This window comes from Elephas maximus, chromosome 19, assembly GCF_024166365.1.
Source record: "Elephas maximus indicus isolate mEleMax1 chromosome 19, mEleMax1 primary haplotype, whole genome shotgun sequence".
Lineage (NCBI taxonomy): Eukaryota > Metazoa > Chordata > Mammalia > Proboscidea > Elephantidae > Elephas > Elephas maximus.
Window position 1 is genome coordinate 50,586,394 of NC_064837.1, and position 26,883 is coordinate 50,613,276.

Sequence of the window (26,883 nt, forward strand, 5' to 3'; positions counted from 1 at the left end):
AGCTTGGCAAAAGTTCCAATTTTCAAAAGTCAGACAAGTAAGTGTAACAACAGATATCAAAATTCAAAAAGGGCTCATTGAACATGTCTTGTCTGGGCAGTTGCCTAAAATATGATCACCAAATGCCCACATGAGTTCACTAAAATTAAGTTAGACCAAAACAGCCTCATTTCGTTTTAATAAGGTTATTAGATGGCTATCACGGACAAACATCTGAATCTCAAAGTCTCTCATGACATTCCTTTGGAAAAGATGAAAACACAGCGGGCAATTTAGCAAAACTGGAAACGACACATTAGGATGGATAACTAGTATATCTGCTTATAGAATCAAGTTTTAAATTCTTAATAGATTGGAACAATGGCTAAAATATTGTATTTAATAGAGATAAACATAAACTTCTATATTTAAGATTTTAAAATCTACATTACACAAGTTGGAGAAGATTTGCCAACAGCTACATCTGTGAATAAGGCTGGGCAACTTTTGCTAACCCCCATGTCAGTCTGAGTCAAAGGTTGTGCGATGTGTCTGCCAAAAGCAGCTGGAAGTTACAGCCCTTCAGTGGCCCAGGCAGGAAATGGCCTCGATGTCCTTTGTGCTAACAGACCATATCCTGTGTGGGGGACACACTTCAGAACTGAGAAGGGGTCCTTCAGAAGCCACTTGACTGGAGATGACAGCTCCCAGTCACATCTGCCCATTTAGTAACTCCTGTGCCTCTCACCTAGAGACTGCCAGGGAAAGGAAAAAAACCTAAAGAGCAAGGATTAGTTCCAGCCTGTTCTACAAGTGAGCTGCTGCTCAGAGGAAAACGGGCAGCTATCTCATGTTACCTCCTAAGGTAATGAGCTCTCCATCAATCAAAGTGTTCAAGTAAGGCAGTCTGTCAAGGATGCTATAGAGGGGATATTTCAACTGGGTGGGAGGCTGGACTCTTACATACTGTATGAGCCCTAAGATCCCTGGTGTCTATGTGCTGCTATGTGCTGGGAAAGCTTCACTATCACACCAGGCCCCACCCCAGCACTGGAAGCTGCCTGCATTTGCATTGTCCCACACAGAGTTCTGGAGTTACATGGGTGCAGAGCAAGTACATGGGGTGGCAGCAGGAAACCCCAGAACTTAAAAAAAAGGCTAATCTGAACAAGAACTGAAGGAGTTAAAGGTCCATTATTATAATCACTCCCTTGCAAATGTCCTCAGCTCCACGACCCTCCCCCTCCATAGTACTGACCTGATGAATCTCCAAACCCTGGCTGTACCGACTATCCACCCTCTCTGTCTGTACCTATGTCACTCGACATGACTGGCACCTACTTACACTGTAAATGCATGAACACACGCCTCTAAAGGGCATTCAACAATCTTATTGCATGTCCCTCAAGAGTTTACTGATCCACAGGTCAGCAACTCCCTCTCATCTTCCTGCCAAATCTATAGGCTCACCTGCAACTGTACTACTGTCCTCCTTCCTTCCTCTTACAATAGAGAAAGTGATTCCTATCAGAGGCCAATCCTGATTCATCTTCTAATGATTCCTAAACATGTATCTTTAGCCCAGCCCTCACCTCTGAACTCCAAGCTCATTATCCAGCTGCCTACTTGCCTTCTGTTTGCCACTGTTTCATGGTCAACACAAACTTAGAAGGACAAAAGACAACTTTTGATTTCTCCACAAATCTCTACCTCAGTAAATGGCACCACCATCCACTCATAAGACATTCTTTGTTCCTCCCCTCCTCACCACCTTGCCCTCACATCCAATCCATCCAAGTCCTGAAATCACTTCTCAGCCACATGTCTTGCCTTGACTATTTCAGCAGCCTCATACCATGAGTCTTTCTTCTTTCACCGTTGCCATTTAACATTCACTGTCCAGCCATTAACATGTTAAAAAAAAATATTGGACCAAATTCCGACTGCTTAAAACCCTTTAATGGCTTCCCAGACTCTTTACCATGGCTACAAGGCCTGTATGACCCGGCTCCCACCTACTTCTCCAACCACCACGTTCACCAGGCTTCAGCTACCTGCCTTCTATCAGCTCCTAAACACACCATGGAGCTCTTGTCAACCTCAAGACTTGGAACTTGCTGTCCCCTCATCTTGAGCACTCTTCAATGGCTGACACCTGGTTTTTTGGATTTCAACTTAAATCACATCTCCTTAGAGGCCGTCCCTGAATATTCTATTTAAAGCAGCACCCCCACTTCCCTCCATGAAGCATAAGCAACAACCTTAAACTAGGAGAGAGACTGACCAGAATAAAGGTGGCCAGAGTAGAAAAAGAATCTACCACTCGTCACCCCCAAAAGACTCACATAAACTCTTAACTAATAACGTTGGTGTCAGCACTACAAGGATTTTTGGGGGAAAGGGAGAAGGCTCTAGAAATATGCCTTACCCCCACCTCACCTTGCCAGTTCAGGAAGAAACTTAGTTTGATTTTGGACTTTTCAATAAAATTGAGAATTAGAAGAAAAGGAGACAGAGAGGCCAGCTGGAAAGGGAAGCCAAAATTCAACCAGACTGAGTCTCAGCTGCCAATCTCTGGAAAAACCTGGGGGAGATTCTCCACGTGTCCCAGCTTGGAAACAGGTGGGCCTTTCCCCCATCTTCCCATGTCCTTTACTGATCCCTCCTCTTCTTTCTGAACTTGAACTCTTCTCAAAACCCAGTCCTGGATGACTTTTCATCTTGGCTCAAGCAACTCACCCAATTGTACTACTGATTTTCAAAACTCCACCTTTAATCTTTCTCAACAGCCAGTGCAGAGCAGTAATACAAAAATGAGTAAGTCATCCCCTTGCCTTGAAGAAGCCTCAAAATTTCCCGTTAGACAACTAAGTATAAAACCAAAATAACTATAGTGCAAGTTATAGATCCCATGACACAGGTGATACAAATTATTACGTGGCTCACTTTCCATTCCAATTTTCAAGGATGGCTCACAGGTGGGTATGAAGCAGGGCACTGTAGGGTAAGACAGAAGAGATTATTATTGGAAGCAATCTTAACTTGTCCCTTTTATGTACATCAATTCTAAGACGCCAACAAACTGTAAAGTACATCATCGATTTAATAACTTTTTGGGCTGGGGATGAAGGAACCAGTTGGGAAGTTTCTTTTGACATTAATTTGTACGGTGCGTTCTGAGACTGTAGAAATGCAAAGGGCAGGGTGAAGTATCCTAGAATCTAGTAAATATGGTCTGTATAGAAAAGGATATAAAGGACGTTAACAACATTTTGGGGAGAGGCAGATGGAAAAACGTTTGCCTTATTATCTAGTTTTTCTGTAATGAGCCATGTAAGGCTTTTGTAATATAACACTCATTTTGAAAGGTTTATTACCCAGCGGCACAGTCTACCACCAGCGGATGGCAGCCCGAAAGCATTCCCTTTTCACCTGTAAGGTACATCATGTTTATGTATTATCTTAACCCCCTGAAATTCAGGCAGTACATGATGGTGATTCCACGTTTTCTAAAGGGAGACCCACTGGCACCAGTGGCCTCCAGTAGTGATGGGAACAGACATATACCAGGTAAACGAAACCATCCTCCAATCCAGATAACCACTCCCAGACCCCCGGAAACTCTGGTTCCATCCACTGTCCCCACCACCTGTCCTGTGGGACTCATCAAGCATTCCCACCACAGTACCCTCCAGATTGTAATCTGTGTCAGGCAGGACAATGGTCTCCTCTGCGTATGACTGCAATCCCTGCAACTCCTTCCTTTCCCAGTATGTCTTACAGGAAAACACTGACACATTCTCAGCTTCCAGAACGTCAAGGGGCCTTCACCCTGAAATCAATGGTTCCCAGTCTAAAGCCCTTGAACTAATATTGAAGTGCTTGAGCAATTTTCAAAATGCCAAACAGAAATCAGCAATAACCTGCTCAGCATAGATTCAATATCGACTCACTGTGATACTGACTGTACTGACTGGATGCTCTAAATAGCAGTAATCCCAAAGGCCTGCGTGCAAAGTGTGTGTGTGTGTGTGCGTGCGTGCGTGTGTGTGTTAGGGGAAGGGAAAGAATGCTCCAAAGCCAAGGAAGCACTATAAAATTCTCTGTACTTCATCAGAGATGCAAGCCACCTGCATCACATTCTTAAATACTTTGATGTTCTTTCAATCTAGAGGGGCGCTTTCTGCCTCTCTTCATGATAATCTTTGGGTTCCACCTAAAACCTGGCCAATAAAATTGAGCAACACACGTGCCATCATTTGGAGATGCACAAGAGCATTAGGAGGCCATGAGTGGAACAGGTGTGAATTTTGTTCCAGCTTTGCCACCACAGGCAGTTGTGGTACTCTGGACATGTCACCTAACCTGGGTGGAATGCACTGTCCTTATCTATGTTTTACTATTAGCCTCACTTAAAATGTCATCCACACAATTACTCTAAAGCAAGTTGGAGCCTCTGGAAACCATTTAGCCCAGTCTCACCTCCAGATTTAACCATGCCAGGACTAAGTTAACATTTACAATAAAACTTTCGGAGCACCTTCTAATTTTAAATCTCATTTAACTCTTCACATCAATTCTAGGAGACGGGTATTATTTCCCTCTTTACAATTGGGGAAATTAAGGCTCAGGAAGGTGAAACGACTTAACGACAGTCACAAAGCACGGAGATGGAGGTGCGAGGATTTGCACTCAACTACTGATGTCTCAAAGCCTTCGTGCTTCTATACCTCACTGCCTTGCTTTTCCAAGCAAGTTTACTCCGCCTCTTGAACTCCTCAGAGCAAAGTTCCCTGCACCATTTCAGAAACTAAGTGTCCAAGGTGCTTCCTGTCAAAAACACACTCATAGGCCTACAGACTGACGGGAAAAGAAAATGAAGGCGATGTGGGACCTATGACACAAGAGCTCTCTCCCAGCTGTGCCGTTTCCCTCTAACTAAGTCACCTTCATTCCTTTAATCTTACCTCTCAGATTTCAGGTTTCCTAGGTCTTACAAGGTCTCCCCTTCTCCCTCCTTTACCTTCTCCAAAAGTCTACATTTCTGTGTAGACTAAATCGGAAGCTTGGTACTTTTAATCAAGTTCTGACCAGTGACGAGTGGATTTGGCTTTCCTTCTCAGCTCTTCTGTCATTTTGCCTCCGAACACAGTCCTGTAACAAATGGTCTTCTGTATGTGCCCACCCCCTTCTTTCTCCTATTGCACTTACATCCAACTCAACTCTGGAGCCCTATCCTCTAATTATATACTTCGCACTGTATTTCTCGGAGTCCTTAGGGAGTGGAAGGAAAGAGGGTAAAGAGTAGGAAGCAGAGAATCGAAAAAGGAAAGGCCAAACACACACCCCCTTGGACTCCCTTCTTCCGGAAACTCCGAAGCACACACAAACCGGAGACATGAGTGATGGTTAAAAAAATTTGGGTTTTATTGTTTTTCCTAAACAATACTAAAAAAAAAAAAAAAAAAAGTTCATTTTGAAGGCAGGGCTTGAATTATTTAATTTTGATCCATTTATTTAATTAAAAAAAAAAAAAAAGGAAGGGGAAAGAGATCATGGCCAAAAATAGTAATGAACTCCCCCACCCCCACCCCAAGCTCTAGCCAGTCACATGAGCATCACCCACATCCCACTCGGTGCCTGATATTCAGGTGGCAGCACCCTCTGCCCCACATGACCACCCTAAAAGCACAGGGCATTGGGTGCCAGTTTTAGCTCTCAGCAGGTTAGTCAAAACCAGACTGGTGGGCTAAAGTCTAGAAAGTCTTCCGAGTTTTCTGCCCATCGGCTGAGCACATACAAACTGTGATAAGCTTGTAAATTTAAGCGGGGAGGAGCACAGGAGGAGGAGGCTGGCAGACGAAGAGAAACTATAGGTCACCCAAGCTTTCTCCTGGGCTAGTGGCTCTGGACATGGATTTCAAGAAAGGTCAGGGTGGGTGGACTCCAGTTTCCTTATAAAAGAAAGTCATCCCTCAAGGAAGAAGAGCTGAGCTGTGCCATGCAAAACAGTTCTTCCTGCAGAGGGCACAGGAGCAAGGAAGCTGGCTCTCCCATCTAGGAGAGAGTGATGAGGAGGTTCTTCTAGTACCATGAAGTCAGACAAAAGGCAGAGGGAGAATCCTGAGGTTTTGGCCAAATGTGAGACTGGTACACACACAGTTAAAGACTACAATGCCATCAGGGACCCTCGAACCCCGAATCCCATCTGCAGACACTAGCTCTACAAAGTGCTGCAGGAGATTCTTGCTGTGAACTAAGTCAAGTGCCTGGCTACAGGCCTGAGGGGGAGGGCAATACATTTGTATTTTCGTAGGGATGAGGTGGGAAGAGTGGCCACAATCTAGTAAAAAGAGACCTGCAAGAAGCAGAAAATATTTAGAGAACATTTTAATATATATTTTCATATATATATTTAAAGTTAAGAAAAATAAAACTAATTCAAGCCATGCCCTGTGCAAAAAAAAAAAAAAAAAAAAAAGGAGAAAAAAAAAGAAAAATTTAAAGTGAGACCTCTGTCTGCTGTTCTGGTCTCAAGTATCACAGTCAGCTTGTTACTTTTATTTTGGAAGAAAAGATGTAAAAGTTTCTTTCAATCACTCCGAAGGCAAAGTGTAGCCACTTATAAAAACAGAATGGCAGGGAACAGACTAGGAAAGTCAGAGTTGAAAGGGGGAAGCAGGAAAGGAAAGGAATTTTCAAAAATAAAATTAACAAGGTGACTGTTCCAGAAGGGAGCTGTGAAAAGGACATGGTGGACCGAAGTCTGTTAGTCAAGTAATGATTCAACTTTTAAATTATTCTCTTGTTCTTTTTTGTTGGGTGTTTTGTTTGTTCAAGTCTAAGATTTGGAAACGCTGACCCTTTGTTAACAAGAGCCAACAGGAAATATAGGATCCCTTCCCTCCCCCGGCCTGCCTCCGCTGAAGCCACCACCGCTGCCTCCTCGGCTGGATGTTGGAAGAGTCCTCCAGGTGTGTGGACTCAGGATGACAGGGCAGCCTCCTTCTGTGGTTGCTGGGCTTGTGAACGCTGCAGTATCTTTTGGCTTTCCACGTCTCTAAAATGTTTTTCAACCTGAAAGAGACCAGGCAGCCAAGGTCAGGAAAAGAAGACGGGCAAGCAAGGTCTCCCCAGCAGTCCACTCCAGGAGTCAACAGCCCCAACTTGGCTGTTTAGCCTATGGACTACTCAGGTACCCTGGTCCTTGCTGTCTACTGGCCTTCCCATGGTAGGTGGGTGTTCTCTTGTTTTAGTCACATTTTTAGCAGCTTCAGCAAAGACTGGCTGTAAGAAGTTGACTCTATAAGCATATATATATATATACATATACATACACACACACACGTATTTAAAAAAAAAAAAGAGGGGAGATTATTATGACCCAAACTCCCCCTTCCCTCTTCACAAAGGTGCAGAATGAAGAGTTGGTGGGGAGTTGGTCTTATGCTTTTTACATCCATGATGTTCGTCTCTCAAGGTTCCTTGGAGAAAAAAAGAGTAGGAGTGGTTTTTTTGGCTTGTGTTTACAAATGTTGTAACTCACTTTAGAAAGTCAGGTGACACACTCAGGGCCACAGAGACGCCAATGGCAACGGATTTATACCAATCAGCCCTTCCTAGAAGAGCACCTGTGGATGAGAAGAACCCAGCCTGGGAGACAGGAACTGCTCAGGCCCAAGACCACGGGATGGTCGGCCTAATTCCAAAGACACTCTGCAGAGGACATGGGGTCGACTGCTTGCTTCAGTCACACTGCCCAATGGTTCCATCCCCACAGGAGTGCCCAAGCCACAGCTTCAGAGCCTCATGTGCTGGGAGGCGGGATGCTTTGGCAGTGCTGCTAGCAGGCTGACCATGTCAGAGGTGGCAGAGATTGTGACACAACGTCGTGCCCTGATGCTGGTGTGGTGAAGGCCGAGGAACCATCCTCTCCCTAAAGTCCCACAGCTCCTTTACTTACTATTTTGCGTACATGGCTCAGTGCACTCCCCTCTTTGCCTTTACAGTTTTCCACTTGATATGGGGGTGTAATAACAACTTCTTCCATGACTACGATGTTTTTTTCTTGCCATTTACAGTCTTTAATACTGGAAGGAGAAAAGAAGAGGTGAAATATCACCTTTTGCAGGCATCCCACATCTCCTGCCTGGTGACTAACTCCAGAAAGCTGACCCCAAGTTCCCAGTTCACCACTCAGCCAAAAACTATATACCAGCAGCCACAGAGAGAAGAGTAGCCATGAATCATTTCCAGGGCACCACTCCACATTTATTCCAAGGAGGGCCCAGAAGAGTCTCCCTGAAACATTAAGGACCTGGAGAACCACAGAAGTCCAAACCAAATTGAGTAACAGATAACTAGGCTCAGGCTACTAGATTCAACTTCAATCTAGGACCAGGATGGGCAAACTCTGTGTGTGTGCGCGCGCGCGCATGCGCGCGCTTTAAGTGAAAAGTTTACAGTTCAAGTTAGTTTCTCATATAAAAATTTATACACACGTTGTTACGTGCCCCTAGTTGCTCTCCCTATAATGTGACAGCACACTCTTCCTTTCCACCCCGGATTTCCCATGTCCATTCAACCAGCTCCTGTCCCTTTCTGGCTTCTCATCTCGCCTCCAGACAGAAGCTGACCATTTAGTCTCATGTATCTACTCGAGGCAAACTTTTTCTATAAAGGTCCAGAGAGTACATACTGCAGGCTTTGTGGGCCATATGGTCTCTGTCACAACTACTGAATTCTGCCATCATATGTAAAAGCAGTCATAGATAATACACAACAAATGAGTGTAGTTGTGTTCCAATAAAACTTTATTTACAAAAACAGGCTGCAAACCAGATTTGACCTGTTGGCCATAGTCTGCCAACCCCTGGGCTAGGAGGAAATGGCACCTTCAGAAAGACAGAACAAACTCTCCATCTTGTTACAATCTATACTCCATCCCCCAACACCCACAGTGGAAGCTGCTCATAAACTGGCCCCTCTCAATTACCAGACAGCTGGGTGCTTGCCAGATTGGGAAAACCCATTCCAGTTCACGCTTGGAGAAACCCAGGGCAGCTGATGCTACTAGGAGAGTGCCTTCAAATACCTGTAAACGTTCCGACACACCATGGCCTCAAACAGCTCTGATGCCAGCTGCCATCTGTGCACCAGACCCAGGTGGTTAAATAGGATAACAGAAGGCAGTGGGGGGGGGGGTGTCAAATGTTTCAGTTTTCCAGCAGCTAGGAAAGCCAGTGGAAAGTCAAATGACTTCTGCTGTGACAAAATGTCTTTTAGGAAGTGGTAAGGAAGTCGCCTTCTGCTCTCCCTCTAGGGAGCTCCCTATATTCATTCCAATGTACAGTTCAGAAGAATGAGATAGATATAACTTTCCCTTAATAAAAACTCATCAGCTTTGGGAGAAAGGTATAACAACAACAACAATAAAAAGGAAAGAGACCATTAGTTCTAAATTATGGAATACTAGATCCGGAAAGGACCTTAGGTATAATCAAATCCAAAACTAAGTTTTACAGACAAACTGAAGCCCCGAGAAGACGACCTGTCCGTGATTTTGCCATTCTGTGTGGAACACGGTGAGCACCCACATCTCTGGATGCCCAGGCTAGTGCCAACACACTACCCAGCATCCCCAGTGGACTCTGAGGAATCCAACCACCTGACAGTCAGCCACCAGACAGCACTATCAGGCAGCACCACCCTGGGACAAAGCACCCCTGCGTTCCCCCAACTCACGTCTTGTGAATGGTCTGGAAGAGCTGCTGGCCCTCTAGGGAGACACCAGCGCTGATTGCATAGGCCTGGCTCAGCTTCTCCTCCTTTTCTGTCCGTGCTTTGCTGGCAAGCTAGAGTGGGGGAGAGGAAAGGGACTCAGAAAACCACTCACATTCATTTCTCCAACAGTCAGGATCTAAGCTGAGAAAAGGCAGCCAGAAAAGACTGGTTTGGGTGGATTCAGTTTTCTCAGAGAGCAAAAATGACATAAACAAAAAAACATGACATACTTGAACAGCTACTGCTATTCCTGGCAAACACTGCTTCCTTCCAATACTTATTGAGCGCATACATGTGCCAGACATTCACTGTGCTAGGCCAGAGATACATCACTGACGGGGAAGGGGAGGCAGACTATAAACAAACAAGTAAGAACATAAACAAGCTAAATTCAGACAGTGAGAAGTACCAGGAAGAAAATAAAGCAGGGCAACATGGCGGTAAGAGTGTGACGGGGGGCTTTTTTTAGATGGGATGATCAGAGATGGAGGTCATGCACATACTTCTGTTTAAAGGGGAGAACTCAGAATTTTTATCAGTTACTGTGCTACAGGCTCAGGTTTAAAAATTATCACAGCCTCATAGACCAGAATTTGAGGTGCTGAATTAACATCTGTGCTCACCCAAATAAACCTCACCATGGATACTGTCCGACTTCACTTGAGCTGAAGGCAACCCTGTCCTGTCCTGCTCTTAGGTCTGCGTCCTACTTCACATCTGTTCATTTTGACTGCCCTCTGGTGGAATAATCACAAACTGACCAAACGAAAAGGCACTCTAGTAAGCTGCTCCCAACAGTCAATCCCTATGGCCCCTCAGACACATTTCTAGTCCTCACTCCACACTACTGGTTACTACAGACACCGGAAGTATAAATTTGTTTGAGTGTAAGACAAGACAAATCTGCCAGACGACGGTCAACACAAACAAAAAACGAATGGCATATAATACATTTGAAAGGCAAAGAAATGATTTGGAGATTTTCATACCCTGATTTCCTCCATTAACATGAACAGCTGAGTACACTGATGCAGCAGCACGCTGAACACACATGCACACACACACACACACGTACACATGGGGACACACAATTCCTTCCCTAACACCAGCTCCTTAAATACAAACAGGGATTCCACCTCCAGTGTGTTCCAAAAGCTTCTTTAGCTATTTATATTTTCCACTGCTTTTACAGTGGCCCCTCAAGCCATAAAGCAAATAAACTGGGAGGGAGGGGGAGCAAAGTGTCTAGTTCTTTGCTTGTAAAATGAAGCACTTTATTAAGGCTTGGGATTAACTATGAAGAAAAGGGGGCCTTCGGAGATACCCTAACAGTTATGAGGAACTGGGTAGTTTCATCCTTGCCTCTGAATTTTCAAGACTGTCTACTCCAAATGGGGTTGGGGGAGAGCGGAGGGGTGTGAGCAGAGCACAGCTAGCTCATACACACTGTCATTTCTGCTTCCCAAAGCAAAACAGGGCAGAAGAGCCAAACTCTGCTGTGACGTGAAGCTAGAACTCCGTTTTCATGTGGTCCATCCCCAGGACATGGAGAGAGATGCAGCAGCACTGAGTAATCTTTCAAGCCTGGTCCTGCCATTCTGGCCCCACCAGACTACAACTTTACAGAGAAATAAATGCACAGGGCTGGCAGCACTCCCCTGAGCCTTGGCAATCCCAACTACAGCAAGAAAGCCTCATGGCTTAAAAGCACTTGGTTTCAATGGAAAGAGAACTGCTGGTGGTGTATTTTAAGCAGCAACAAGCAAAGCTTCCTCAGTCACCAAGAAAACCCTGGTAACAAGGAGGAGTTACCTTGAGTCTCACTTTCCAAACAATCCCTTAGAATCTAAAGTCTCCAAGCAAAGGAGGAGAAAATGGGAGGGTAGCAGTGTTCGCTTGGTGTAACCAAGCTCCTGCAGAGCTCCTGGTCAGCCGCTCACCCCATGAGTCTCAGTCCCTTTCAAAAATGTTTATTCCTGAAAACTAAAACCATCTCTCAATGTTGGGTCAGACAAGGCTGCTTCTATAAAGCTGATGAGTAGATAAAATCTGAGTACTCAGAATAAAATATTCTTGTCACCTATATAGTAGATTAAAAACATGTAACAACACTTCATTCTGTAAGAGAGAAAGAAGAGTTGGCTTGGGGAAACCAGACATCTATGTAGAATGTTTAAGAATGGAACTGACAAATTAAGGTAGAGAAGGGGAAAAAAAAAAAAAGGCTGGGAGAGGAGCCACTTTTAAATTTTTGCCAAAGGCAGAAAAAAACGGATATAAATCTCAGCCCAAAGTGATTATTGAGTTTGGACAGTGTGAGTAACAGTGACACACTGGTTATAGAATAATGATTTCAAATTATACCCGTTACCCCCAAAAGCACCAGCTGTACAATCTCCTCGAAAGGCTCTGAAAGCAAAGGCGACTGGTCTAGCTCATTCCCTATTTCAACTCCAGTGTGCACAGATGCCAAATGATATAAGGGGGTGCCATGGAAAAGTCAGGAGAAACAAGTGCAAGTTTACTGTACCTACTTCACCCCAATGCCCTCAACCACCCTACCTGTACCTGCCATCGGGCTCTGGGGAGCTGGACTTGCTGCTGACCCTGAGACCTCCAGTGGTCAGTTTACAGACTGAATTTTCATGGTAATCTGAAAAATGCTTAAACTTGACCTTCAGCCACTCTCTCTTCTATAGGGATCTGCTTTCACAAGGAACTTGGACAAGTGTGGTAAGTATCTCCCACAGAGGGCCCCAACAATTCAGCATGAGGGAGACCGCCCTCTCCACCAAAAGAATCCAAAGGCGTTTCCTCTTCTCAGAATCGGGGATGTGAGCGGGAGGGAGAGTACCTGCTCTTTTTAGATACAGTTGTGAAAACTCATGCAGAACTGCCATTTCTATAAGGTAATAATATAATAAGCCTCCCTTTGTAAAGCAAGTGATTATCACTCTCCACCAATTTAATTACTGTACAAGTCTACATTTCCCACATCATATTTTTGTAGACAAATATACACCCATAAATGGTCCAGTTTTAAGTTAACAAGTTTATGGTTACTATCAACTGGCAGAGGGAACCAGTAGAAACTGCCCTCGGTTAAAAAGTGTTGCATGTGTTTTAGGCTTGGAAGGGTCATCAGGATCGTAATTTTAAAAATGCAATGACTACCTCCCATACTACACGCACTTTCAATGCCAATCTGGCCCCTACCCACCGTCTTGGGCGCTAAAGAACTGACTGCCGGCATCTCAAAGAATAAGACACCAACTTTAAGAACACGCTGGGTTCAGGCAAACCAAGGGGCACAAATCAATAAAGACTTGTTGCTAACGGCGCAGGTGGCCTCACTGAAATGAGTGCACAATACAGCTGTGCTTACCTGCCTTCCCTGTCATTCTGTCCGATTCCCAGTGAAAAGAGTCATTTCTTATCTACTAACCTCCCATTCCTCCTGTGGTCATTTTATATATAGCACCTTGATGTGGAAAAAGGACAAAGCGCATGAACTTGACACCAAATCCCTTCAATATTAAAAGGCTTCTAGTCACGCCTGCTGCTGGTTAACCCTTGAGTGAGTGAATTAATGAACACCAAGGGTACATACCTCTTCCTGCACTCGGTACACACGTAGGGGGAGAGGGAGCAGCCACCAACAACAAAAAAAATCCAAGCAATATGTATGCACTTCGTCTTGTTGTTTAGTTGCCAGCGGGGCAGCTGGGCCATCTTATTGCCACGCACCCAGATCAGGAAAGCACAGGTGCTGTGGCAAATCCAGAGGGATCCCTACCGCAAGTATTTAACAGGCTGTGACAGCTGATACAACAAGGGAGGCAGAGTCCAGAGAGGAACCTGCTGGGTGTGACCTACTGACTCTGATGAGCCACTCTCAGTCTGTCTTCCTGTGAGTTCAGGTCTTCCAACCAGCTGCCCTTAGGCTGGGGTTAGGAAGCACTGTAGCTGCTCCCCGGAACTGCTGGTGCTGCCTGCAAGCCTGGTGGGGGCCAGGGACTGCAGAGCAGAGGGACTGAGAACAACTGTCATCCTAAGGGCACATGTTTGCTCCTGCTGTTTCAATTCTGGGATGGGCTCTTGGTAAGCTCTTGTTTTTAGCTAGCAACAAAGAGACTCTCAAAAATACTTCGTTCAAACATCAGTATGTGTAAGCCTCCCTGTTAACCAGCTGAAAGCTCCTGCCTGAAAGTTTCTATTAAAATACTGTTCTTTACAGAAAGGGCCACATGAACCAGAGACTTACATCATCCTGAGACCAGAAGAGCTAGATGGTGCCTGGCCACAACCGATGACTGCCCAGGCAGGGAGCACAACAGAGAACCCCTGAGGGAGCAGGAGAGCAGTGGGATGCAGACCACAAATTCTCATAAAAAGACCAGACTTAATGGTCTGACTGAGACTAGAGGAATCCCAGCAGTCATGGTCCCCAAACCTTCTGTTGACCCAGGACAGAAACCATTCCCAAAGACAACTCATCAGACATGGAAGGGACTGGACAGTGGGTTGGAGAGAGATGCTGATGAAGAGTGAGCTACTTGTATCGGGTGGACACTTGAGACTGTGCTGGCATCTCCTGTCTGGAGGGGAGATAGGAGGGTAGAGAGGGTTAGAAACTGGCAAAATCGTCACGAAAGGAGAGACTGGAAGGAAGGAGCGGGCTGACTCATTAGGGGGAGAGTAAGTGGGAGTATGGAGTAAGGTGTATATAAGCTTATATGTGAGAGACTGACTTGATTTGTAAACTTTCACTTAAAGCACAATAAAAATTATAAAAAAAAAAATACTGTGCTTTAGAACTGCAGATAACTGGTAACTCAAAAAATATAGTGCCCCACTTGAAGTTATGTCCTAGAATACGTAAAGATGAAATATTACTTGTTGAATCTAAACAGGAGAAAAGTATGGGCAAAGAGGCCTGGCAGTAAGCACTATAATTTTAAGAGCTAACTTTTGTTGAGTGAGGGTGTAATCCACTTAAGGCACCAAGCTACATAATTCACATGTGAACCATTTACTCCTCACAACAACCCTATGAAACAGGGACCAATACTATTCCCATGTGAGAGATGGAGAAACTAAATCACTGCTGATAACAAACTTGCTCAAGTTTACCAAGCTGCAAATGGTAGAGTCTGGATTTGAACCCAGTCTCACTCCAGAGCTGTGTTCTTAACCCACTGCACCACACTTAAACAGTACCAACTAAGAGAAGTCTAAGCTATGGTTAAAAATATAACTTTGAATGCAAAAGAAAATATTCTAAAAACGGAATATACTGTCAGACTTAGCTGCTGCCTTTTCTATCAGTGCATCCTGGCATTTCCACTAGACAATATCCCCGTACAGAACACAACTGTTTGCTTGCGTTTTAGCGAAGACGCTTTCTATACCAAAAAGCAGCCCTAGTCTCACCCTAAACCTCAACATCCTTAACTTCTGTCGAAGGTAATTCACAGGGACACTTCAAAAAGAACAGACCCGATCTGAGTAAGCACTGCAGGCCAGTGGTAAGTATTCCCCGGATGCGCCATTTTCTGATGCACCCAGACTAGAGAACAGTTAGAAAACGTCCAGTGGTGTGCATTTTCCTTTGAATCACAGGGCTGTGTGTAAGCTGGGCTACCGAAATGGTCTCAGTACAAACAAGGTGGGTTTTTGGTCTTCAGTCTTTAGAAACGATTATTTTATCCCCCGATGTTAAACCCATGGATGTCAAACAGATGCGTCAAAGACTGCTTAGCAATTATTAAATCTGCAACCATATTCTCCACGCAGCTGGTGGTGGGGCACCTGGATGAAGAATGAGGAAACCTGCTGAGTCTCAGCCTAACTTTGTGAGACCTTGAAGAGATTTCTTAACTTCTGTGGGTCTCAATTTTTCTTCTTACAAGAAAAGATGTTATCCAATCTCTAATTCCCAAGAATATTAAGATAATATGAATACATCAATGCTTGCAGCTATGTTGAAAAACACCTTGTAAATTCAGAGTGGCCATATCATCACCTCAAGCTCTGAATTTTTACATGTATCATATTGCTACCATACATTGCACCAGATTCAACTCAGAGTCAACGTACATTACAGGCAGAGTTTCATTTTTCACCTAGTTTAAAACACCTAAATGTCAGCCAAGTCAACAGTCCTTGTTAGTTATTTGTAATTATGTCACAAAAAGCTATTCATAGCTACTACAGACAGCTAAACCTCCTGGACACCTACAGAGTAATTTCCTAGTCCTGAGGCCCTGAAACGAAGTACTGCTCTGGAACCTACCATGCGGCTCTGCCAGAGAGAAACTGGCCAGGATGCAAACTGAAATGTGACTCCAACAACCTGACGGCTCTGCTCAAATTAGCCATCTTCCAGCATGGCTGTGAGGATTAAAGGACACAATGTGGGTGAAAAACACTAGATAAGCTATAAATCGCTGTACAAATATTAGCTGTTAACATTATTAACACAGAGAAGATAGCTTACGGGTCATTTTAGAAAAATCCATATAATCCAACCTTTCCTTCAGCCAATTAGTTCAGTGCGCCCTCCCTCCTAGTTTCTACAAGAGCTGCTAGAGACACCATAAGTCCTAAAGGGAATATCTTCCAAAATCTAACTGGAATCATAAGCTGGAAAATGTCTTTATCTGCCAAAATGGGAGGCTCCACTTGTCAAATAAAACAGTTGTATTTTATTCAGTGATAATGAAAGAGCCACGTGTTGTTTCTCAAGTTCTGAAGAGAGCAAAGGCGGCAAAGTAGAATGGAAGAGCCATCCCCTTCCCACCAAAAACCAGAAATTGCAGCTCAAGTCCCTGCCTACCAGCCACCAGGTGCGTGAACCTGGGAAGACCTGTTCAGCAATATATAAATGTAGAGCACCTAGCAAATCCCTTCCCTCCCTCTGTGAACTACCAACCTCCAGTTCACAGAGACCCAACAGCAAGTTTCTAAGTCACAGAGATAAACTGAGCACTCTCGATTCAGCTTGATTCCATTTAACTCCCTCCCTTTATCATGACATTGCTGATTTATCTAATTAACTACCATTATGCCTCAAAACGATACACCGCTGTCACATCTGAGGAGCCTTTCCTAATATGTTCACTACTCTATCCCAAGGGTCAGCAAACTACAGCCTGTGACCCAAATCCAGTCCGCCACCTGTTAGTAAAGTTTTACTGGAACACCACCATGCCCGTTCATTTATACATCATCTATGGCTGCTTTTGCTACAAAGGCACAGTTAAGTAATTGTGACAGAGACCATATGGCTCACGAAGTCTATAATATTTACTATCTGGCCCTTCACAGAAAAAGTTTGCTGCCCTCTGCTCTATGCTATCATAACACCTTGCTCATACCTCCATTAACACTGATCTCACTCTATTGTAATCACTAATCTAAATGCTGCTGTCCCTCACTGCTCCCAACAAATGTGATTCTTGAGGGCAAGGGCAGTGTCTTAATTACCTTGACAGTCCCAGCACCTGGGAGGGAGGGAGGGAGGGAGGACTGGAAGGCAGATAAAAGGAGAAGAAACTCTGATGACTACTAGATGTTCACAGTACCAATCATAACCAACAGTCCCCAGAGGTTAAGTGACTAACACACAGTCACTAATTCATTGCGGTCCAGCTATAAAAAGAACCCAGTTCTCCAAACTCCCAGCATTCTACCATACCATTTGGTTAGCTTTTCTCATAATGTGTAGATTCTTTCATTTTCAGTGCAGATCCGATTTGTTTCACCTACCAGCGTAGTTTCTGGTATTTAAGGTAGTCTCAAAATTCCAGTGCTAGAATTTAACCACACCACTTGTTTTTTTTTCCCCCCCATGTCTGTTTTCTGTCAGGAAAACTAAACCAGTTAGACTGCCCTTTCTTAACATTGGAGATGCTACCACAGACCCACTAGTTAAGGTCTTATTTTGAATTGCCTCCAGGGTGTAGAGGTGGGTACAATGACCCAGCCAGGGCACAATTCTGCTAGATAGTCACTTGGACTCAGCAGCTTGTCTTTTAGTGTGAATAGTGATTCCGCCTACATATTCATGATGCCAAGAAGGCCCCCGAGGCACTGTAGCCCCCACCCTGGCTGACAGGTTGACCTCAAAGTTTGAATGCCACTAAATCTGACCGTCAAAAGGCCCGTCATTCTTTAAACAGCAATCACTCTACCTCTTTGACCTCATCTGCCACCACTCCCTACCTAACATGGTCCTAAGCACTCACCAGTAGCAGGCTCTCCCTATCACCTCATGATGTGCCTGTGAAAGCAGGTGTATACTCAGAGCCAGGTGCAAAACTTACTGGCGGACTCTAACGTGGGACCGTAGCCTTGGCAACATATTCTAACCAAGTGAGCCTAATAGGTTATACCTGCGTTGTTGTTGTTAGGTGCTCTCAAGTTGGTTCTGACTCACAGTGACACTACGTACAACAGAACACATAATTTGTAGATGTTATGTACAACATTGCCCAGTCCTGTGCCACTCTCACAATCATTGCTATGTTTGAGCCCACTGTTGCAGCCACTGTGTCAGTCCATCTCACTGAAGGTCTTCCTCTTTTTTGCTAACCCTTTACTTTATCAAGCATGCTGTCCTTCTCCAGGGACTGGACCCTCCTGATAACATGTCCAAAGCAGGCAAGAAGTCTCGTCATTCTCGCTTCTAAGGAGCAGATGGCTGTACTTCTTCCAAGTCAGATTTGTTCATTCTTCTGACAGTCCAGGGTATATTCCATATTCTTCGCCAACATCCTAATTCAAAGGCATCAATTCTTCTTCGGTCTTCCTCATGCACTGTTCAGCTTTCGCATGCATGAGGCAGTTGAAAATACCATGCCTGGCTTGGGTCAGCCTCACCTTAGTCCTCAAAGTCACATCTTTGCTTTCTTATACTTTAAAGATGTCTTCTGCAGCAAATGTGCCCAATGCAGTACATCGTTTGATTTTTTGACTGCTGATTTCATGGGTGTTGACTGTGGATCCAAGTAAAATGAAATCCTTGACAACTTCAATTTTTTCTCCGTCTATCATAATGTTGCTTACTGGTCCAGTTGTGAGGATTTTTCTTTTCTTTATGTTGAAGTATAATCCATACTGAAGACTGCAGTCTTTGATCTTCTGTACCTCTATGAGCCAAAAAGTTTTATGTGTCTAACAAAAAATTCTTGCTTGGGCTGGACAAGTGTTTTTTCCCTTCTCACGTTTACACATGATGTATCTTCCACCTCCTACCAAAACACACATACCTAAACATAAGGTGGCCAGGCCATCTCTGACTCAGTAACTCTGAACCCCAACACATCTGGGTGAAGATATGGTCAACTAGTATGCCAAGGGCCCTGCTAACAGGCTATGTCTGTGAACACAGAGCACTGCAGTAATGCAGTAGCTATCAACTACCTCAGGAATTTACTCATACTTGGGGATTAACTCTCAAATCACCAGAACTTCAAAAGGTTAAGCTGAATTCAAAACCAAACTGAAGTTAATTCTTCTCTCAGTGTCAAATTATATTCAAAGGTAATCACTACAGTCAGTTTCTTTTAAAAGGGAACTCTGTGCCTCTTCCATCTTCTCAGCCTCAACAGGTCCCTTTACCCCCAGACCAATCTTTAGATACCATTTATATTCAACGGCAGTCAACTCATTCTCCATTACCAGGGGCCAATGATAAGCTCTTGGTATCCTTTCTTCCTGGTACCACTTCATCACTCATAGCGACCCTACAGAACAGAGCAGAACTGCCCCATGGGCTGTAATCTTTACGGAAATAAACTGCCACATCTTTATTCTACAGAGCAGCTTAGTGGGTTCGAAATTCTGATCTTTTGGTTAGCAGCCAAGTGCTTAACCACTGGAACACCAGGGCTCCTCAGTGCTTGTTAGTAATGGATAAATGGATAAAAGAGGCTGACAAATCAGTCAATAGTTCGGTACGGGAGGTGAATGCCTAAATCCTACATTACCTGTGGATTTAAACTGTCCATGCTCTGTCCCTTTTCCTCCTCCCCTCCAGAAATTATTTTCCAACTCAGCGAAGTGGTAAGAAGGCTTACCTCCCATTCAATGCAGTGGGTGCACTTATCAAAACAAATGAATACAGACACTGACTGGCTGTGTCAGTAAGTCCTTTGCTAGGAGTCTCCAAGGCAGAAAGCACAGGCTCCTAGGTTCTGTGACTGCTCACTCCAGCCTCCAGTGTTCAGGCAAGTGTTCACTTAAATATGCCACCTGATAATACTGCCCTGAAAAGTCACCAACAAAAGTGCTCTCAAAAACATCTTTTAAGTATATCACATATTAATGGTATTCAGTACAATTTAGATTTTCCCCAGTCTTGGGCTGGCAAGTTCAGGTCTCTGAATCCACGTCAGGTCCAATGCCAGGGAGGACTGACATAGTAACATCAAGGTTCCTGGCTGCTTTCCTTTGTCACACCCTCCCACCCCATCCCACAATTCAAGGAGCATCAGTTGGCTACATATAGCTACTGTGGGAGAACAAAACCAACATCTGCCAACCCTAGCCAACTTGACGTAATCCTCCTAACAACTCTGAGAGAGATACTAACACTATCCCCATTTTTTAACAGGTGAGGAAATTGATGCTCAGTAAGGTTACAAGGCAGGTAAGTAACTTAAAGTCAGATCTGCTTGGTCTGTTCCTAGGTTCTTTCCACTAGATCACACTGCCCACCGATAACAGCAAATGTACCATACAATACAGATATTTCTGTTTATTTAGAAACATTACTTAATATTATAGACATTCAAGTACTCATTTCATTTCACCAAACTACTCTATAAGCTCCTTGAGATAAGCACACAGAAGTAGAAAAACCACAGGACTTTGACATCAAAACACCAGACCTGAGTTCAAACTCCAGCTCTATCACTTACTAGCTCCATGACCTTAAGCTAGAGCCTCAGTTTACTCCTCTGTAAGATGGCAATGGTACCCACACCATAAGAACTGTTGTGAGAATTTAAATGAGATGGCTAACTCAGAGCACGGCACCTACAAATATTAGTTCCCATGCTACTAGCCATGCATCCGTGAATAAGTCACTTAATCTGATAAGCCTGTTTCCTCAAACATTAAACTAAAAAAAAAAAAACTCCAAAGAACACAAAGGGTGGCCAAGAAGATGAAATGAGATGTTGTCAAATCTCCCTGCAAACTCTAAAACTCTATAAAAATGTAAGGTATAGCTCCCAGCAAAGCTTACCACAATGCCTTACACAAAATAGATTTTTCAGTAAGAGTCTGATAAATGCTACATGAAAGACCTTGTTAATACTGACATGTCCCAAATCATCTGAGAGAATACTAACCCAGAGAACAGGATGCTGACTTAATTCAAGGAACTCATTAAGAAACACCCTACCATGAGGCTATTAGGGCTCTGGTCCTCAGACAACATTTAAGCCTTCTGTGGCAGAGTAAACTAACAATACGCAACAATGGTGAATAATCTGATTATATTTATGACTGGCTTTGATATGCTTTTAGACTTTTACTTGAATGTTTCTGTTTTATGGTCAGGAAATTCAGAACACTTTAAACAGGATACAATATTACTCTAGAGAAGATAAAATGATATTCAAAACTTCCCCCTTCTCCAGCCTCACTGTCCCCTTCCAAGCTTCCTCTATTATCCCACTGCCATGGATAGAGATGACTTGCTAACCTGCAGTAAGCTGCCAAACGACAACAGAACAGGCTGATCTCCAAGAACTTGCTGGTCCATACCTTCCCTAGTTGGGCTGGAATAAGTGTTTCCTTTAAAAGGTCCTCCCTTCCATTTCCTGGAGGGCCAGAGTAAACAAATATCCAGTTTATATCCACAGGTTTAATTAAGCAGAGCTCTTACTAGGTCAGCAAGAGGAGCCAACATGTAATGGTTATCTTTCACTGGAAGCACAGCTAGTGCTACCCAAAAATGCAAGTGTCTGAAGCACTAGCTTCAGCAGTTTTCTTCCAGGGAGCTCAGTGTTTTAGTTCCTTTCCACATGCTTAAACCATCCTCCATCTTAAGAAATCCCCAAGTCCAAGCTTTTAACTGAGATGAACTTTTCCTGTCATTCAAGCAACATGTAAATTGCTGCCCAGATTGGCTGTTTTCAGTGACAGCCCCGTAGGCTATCTCTAATTCTAACTCAATCAGAGGACTCAAAAAGCATCTTAAAGGTTGGTTTCAAGGGAAAACCCATACAGCTTACTCATAAACAAATCTACAAGCAGAAAAAGAATGAAAAAATGAAATCCAAAGATAGCCCTTCAACCTAATTTTAGTTTTTAGCTTCTGTCTCCTCTTCCCAGCAAACCTTTTTCCAGAATTGGCAAGCAGGCCACAAAGTAAGAGAAATTAAGATTCTGGTATTCCCCAATCTATTACTTTCCTGAGTGGGTAAACAACTAGTTACCAATACTAGTAAACAACTAAAAAACATAACCAGCAGAAAGCAAAACCCTAAAGGCAAAGATTAACCCCAAACTAAATAATCAAGAGCTACTTATCTTTGAGATCAAATAGCTATAGAAGTAGAAGGGAATTGCTTAATAGCTCCTACTTAGCAGTCTCACCCCTCTATCACTCCAAGCACTCGCTGATAAATGGTGGCATTTGTTGTTTCCAAGAGTAGAAACCCATTATCTTTTAAATTGGAGAAAAGCATCCCTCTTTCAGATAATCTTTCCTTACTATTCACTATTTAGTGGCAGGCTTCTCATACTCTATAAACATCAAAGGATAACTTAGAGCCTATTTTCTCCTTAACATATTGGACTCAAAGTATTTCACTTAGATCTTTTAAAATCTCTTGAACTAACAGAAGACAAGCCAAAGAGCGCTATACTTCAGTAAGGAGGTATCTAACTAAGCCAGGGTTTTGGAAACATAGGCTTCTAAGAACAGGACATCCTGGAAAGGACAACAGTGTTTAATATGAAACCCAAGACCCTTCTGAATCTGTTCTCAGCTATCACTAAACCATTTCCCTGGAATCTGGCAAGAAGGGGGTTCCAGGTCTAAGGTAGAACTACAGTCTACGTTTTGCTAGCCTATTACCCTCTAGTGTTTCAGCTGCCTGAGTGTTTCCTTGCTTTGCTGAATCGTGATGAACATACCATATTCCCAAGAGAGGTATGAGAACGTACATTATGACGCGCCTCCTCCAGAGGGAAAAACTTCCACAGTAACACAAGAGACTTAAGAAACTGCAGCCACTACTAAAACCAAAGGCACAACTTATGCACTCAACGAATATTTATTAAACACAAGGCACTGTGTATTCACTGAACAAAACAGGTATGGGTCCCATCCTCGTAGGACAAAGCACAGCAAGGACAGATATTAGATAAGCGAGCAACATACAAACATAATTACAAAAGGAGTCCTGGTAACACAGTGGTTAAAAACTATGGCTGCTAACCAAAAGGTCAGCAGTTCAAATCCACCAGCCACTGCCTGGAAGCCCTACGGGGCAGTTCTACTCTGTCCTATAGAGCCACTATGAGTCAGAATTGACTCAATAGCAAAGAGCTTCTGGAGCTTATAATTCGGAAAAAGGCCAGGATAGGGTGACGTGAGGTTCTACTTTGCCCAAGACACAAGGAACTATACATGCTGTCCCAGCATAAAATGAAAGCATAGCCCTTTACTCAAAATTGTTCCTGTTTGGACAACAGGTACGGTCACCTTAGCTATGAAGAACAAGGTACTATGAGAGAAATGAGGGGAAGATTACTTTAGCCTGGGTGATCAGGGAAGACTTCTTAGAAGGGGTGCCATTTAAGGTGAGTCCTAATGGATATGGCACCAGTCATTCTGGAAGGAAGAGTGTTCCAAATACAGGGGACAGCACAGGCTACGACAAGGCTTCGGGCGTTATTAATCGCTCAACATGAACTTTGGCTAATGGAGCTGAAGAACCAAAAAAGTGACTTGGGGTTCTGAGATCAATTTGTGTGTTCAGGTTTAAAACACCCTAAAGATCTAAATTTGTTAGACTTCAAAATTCAAACATAAAGACAAACGAAACTCTAAGGAAGTGGTTTTCAAACTTTTGTAGGTCGTGAATCCCTCTGAGAATCTGAAAAGAACTCCAGATCCTCACCTAGGAAACACATATACTCGTGTGTGCACACATACACATGTACTCATAATTTCAGGAGATTCACAGGCAAAAGCCCCACCCCATCCCACCCGACCACCGCCAGGTTAAAAAAAAATAAAAAGCCCCCTTTCACACATGGCAAAGCAAGCTGTCAATTCTGTCTGAGCATTGAGATGTTTCTTAAGATATGCTGAAGATATCCAAGAATAAAGACAAAAACTAAGATGACACATTTTTTTAAGAAGCTATCAAAACAGGTGACTGTAAGTCAATGAAAAACAGACAACAGACAATGTACATATCATCAAGAGTCTATGAGACTCATCTTCCCCGCCATTTTGGTCAGGCAGACCTGACCTCAAGTCCTTACCTTACTAACATTGAGTGAAGCTAGAGGAGGAGGGGTTTCTGTTCGGTCATTAATTATTTCCACTTCTGAAACATACTGTAAGTTTATGAGCAAGATGTCTGCATGGTTGGGCTTTCCACTTGAAGAAGGACATTCTGGTGAGAAAATAAAGTTAAGGAAAATAGGGGCAAGCAGAGGCACGGACACATCCCAAAAGGGGCATGGAAAACACAACTGACACAAAGTTCTTGTAAAAAAGTGTGCCACGGGGGAGCTGGGGAGGGGGCTCACAACAATTACTATTCTCCTCAAAAATCTCTGCCTCTTCCTCGCACCCAAGCCCATAATCAAAGGATTTTGAGCTTTTCAAACTCACAACCAAAAACGGGAAGCCTCAAAAGGGTTTCTGTCACCTCTGCTTCACAAAGAGAGCACGACGCAATTTTTATGTCTTACGTATACTGTTTGTCTGGAGCTTATGAACCGCTTGACGGCAGAGCCAGAATTTTCTGTTCTTGGTATAATACTTGCTGTATAACATAATGCTTTTTTTCATTTTTTCAGATTGGATATTTCCCATTTTACAGAGGAGAAAACTACAGCACTGGAAAGGAAACTCACCTAGCTAGTTACTCCATTCATTCATTCGCGCACTCTCCAACCATGTACCAAGTGCCTACAGTATGCCAATGAAAAGCAAGTAGATTTATTCCTCATTTCAAAGATCCTTCCATCTAAACCACTAATATAGAGAGTCCCATTAGGTCCACGTATAACTTCTTGTTTTTAAAAAAAGCAACTGTCTTTGCTGTATGCAGCTGTTTCAAAGGACATCTTCCTAAACTAGAAATCTATAACTAGTGGTTAAATGAATGAAAATGTTTGCCACTCAAAGGCAGAAGACTCAACAGGTAACTTCATTTTGAAAGATGCCATACAGGATTAAAAGATTGCCCCCTCCCCCAAATATACCCAAACAAACCCACCTGTAGCTCAAATAAAAGGGGGAAAGGTGGCACATTTATTCCATCCAGGAAGTGTTTTTACTTCCAAGAGTAACTCAGAAATCAGTTCCACCCCAAAGAAGCAGGCCACCTTTTCCCACTCATTCTAGCACTGTCACTTCCAAAAGGGGAGGCTACTATGATGGAAAAGTCAGGACTCCATGTACTGGGCTGAGCAAGAGAAGATAAGAACTTACTCTTTCACCTGTAACCCACACATCTCTACATAAGTCCCTGAAAAACCTGGCAAGCCCCCTCTGCACCAGATTTCCCATACGCGCATCACAAAACAATTACCAAATGACAGAGAAGCCTAAAAGTCAGCAGCCCCCATCCCAATGGCATCACACATACACACAAACCAGGAAAAGTCACTACCCCCAGTTCAGATACAAACTCTGACCTGCACTTACTCTTCCCCAAAATGAGCAAGGACCATTTGCTCACCACCCCTCCGCCCCTTCCTCGGATCAAATCCCATCAGTAAATAGCCCCCCTCCTAAACTCACAGTCATACCCTTGCCCCACTAGCAGTTCCTTGCCCTACACACCCCCTCCCCACATGATCTTACCCGCCCCCCTTCCATCCGGGCTCCAATTCACCAGCCCCCTCCCACTACCATCACCCCCTGCCCGATCACAGTGTCTCCCCTCACAGCATTCCCCCCAAAAAGCCATCCGCGTGTCAAGCCCCTCTCCACCCACCAACCCTCTCTTGGGGCCCAGCTCCCGCAAGGGCTGGGAGACAGGTTGCCCAAAGCGGACCGTGGGGGCCCGCGGGAGGGGGAGGGGAGTTCAGGGCCGTGCGCATGCGCCCGGGGCGCCGCGGTAGCCGGTCGCCCCTAGGCCCGGAGAGGGCCCCAGCTGCCGCCGTCGTCCCCCACCCCCCCACCACCGCACATACACGCCGGCCCGGCCTCGGGCTCCACGCAAGGAAGGATACTTAATGCCAGCATTTTGGACTGGTAGTCGAAGGCTACCACCTCGCCCTGCAGCCGCTGCTCCTGGCACGTCCGGCACGACACCTGGCTCCCAACGCTGAAGTACTCGCCCGGAGGAGCCGCCATCTTGGGAGAGCAGCCGCGGCCGGCGGCGGCGGCGGCGGCGGCAGCAGCGGGCGAAAGCCGGGCCCCCAGTGAGCGCCGCGACGCGACGCACGGGGCGTGCTGATGTCACACGCCTGGGCGTGGCCTGGCGTGGGTGGGGCGGGAGCCTAGGTGGAAGAGGAAAAACGAGGAAATGAAAAGGAATCTGAAGAATAATGTTTCTGCAGCGGCGCCCGCGTTGGCAACTGTTTGTAAGGTCCTTTAAAGATAAGTGACCCACGTGGAATAAACAGCGAGAACAGGAATGACCTGCAGTCCCCATTATGTGCACACTTTGCCCACAGCGAGAGCTTAATGAATGAACTCTATATATAAAGTAATATATACTACCTTTATTTACATGTGAGGAATCCAAGGCTATGAGGATTTAACGAAAGTTGCTCAAGATAATTATACCTATTTACAAAATGGTTGCGCAAAGAACGTTGGCTATAGAAGCAGAAAACTGGAATCGGAATCCCAGGTCGGCCACATACTACTTATATGATCTTCAGCAAATTACTAAACCTCTACAGCCT

At 44.3% G+C, this 26,883-nt stretch overlaps 1 protein-coding gene across 1 annotated transcript; it reads right to left on the reverse strand.

Moving 5' to 3' along the window:
* Positions 1-1,792: 1,792 nt before the first annotated feature.
* LSM12 (LSM12 homolog) lies at positions 1,793-26,423 on the reverse strand. The gene is made up of 5 exons (XM_049860434.1): positions 26,203-26,423; positions 24,277-24,410; positions 9,724-9,833; positions 7,943-8,069; positions 1,793-7,056 (listed from the first exon to the last, which is right to left on the reverse strand). Exons 1-5 carry the CDS (start codon positions 26,324-26,326, stop codon positions 6,964-6,966), a joined length of 588 nt encoding a protein of 195 aa, XP_049716391.1. The 5' UTR covers positions 26,327-26,423; the 3' UTR covers positions 1,793-6,963.
* Positions 26,424-26,883: the final 460 nt, after the last annotated feature.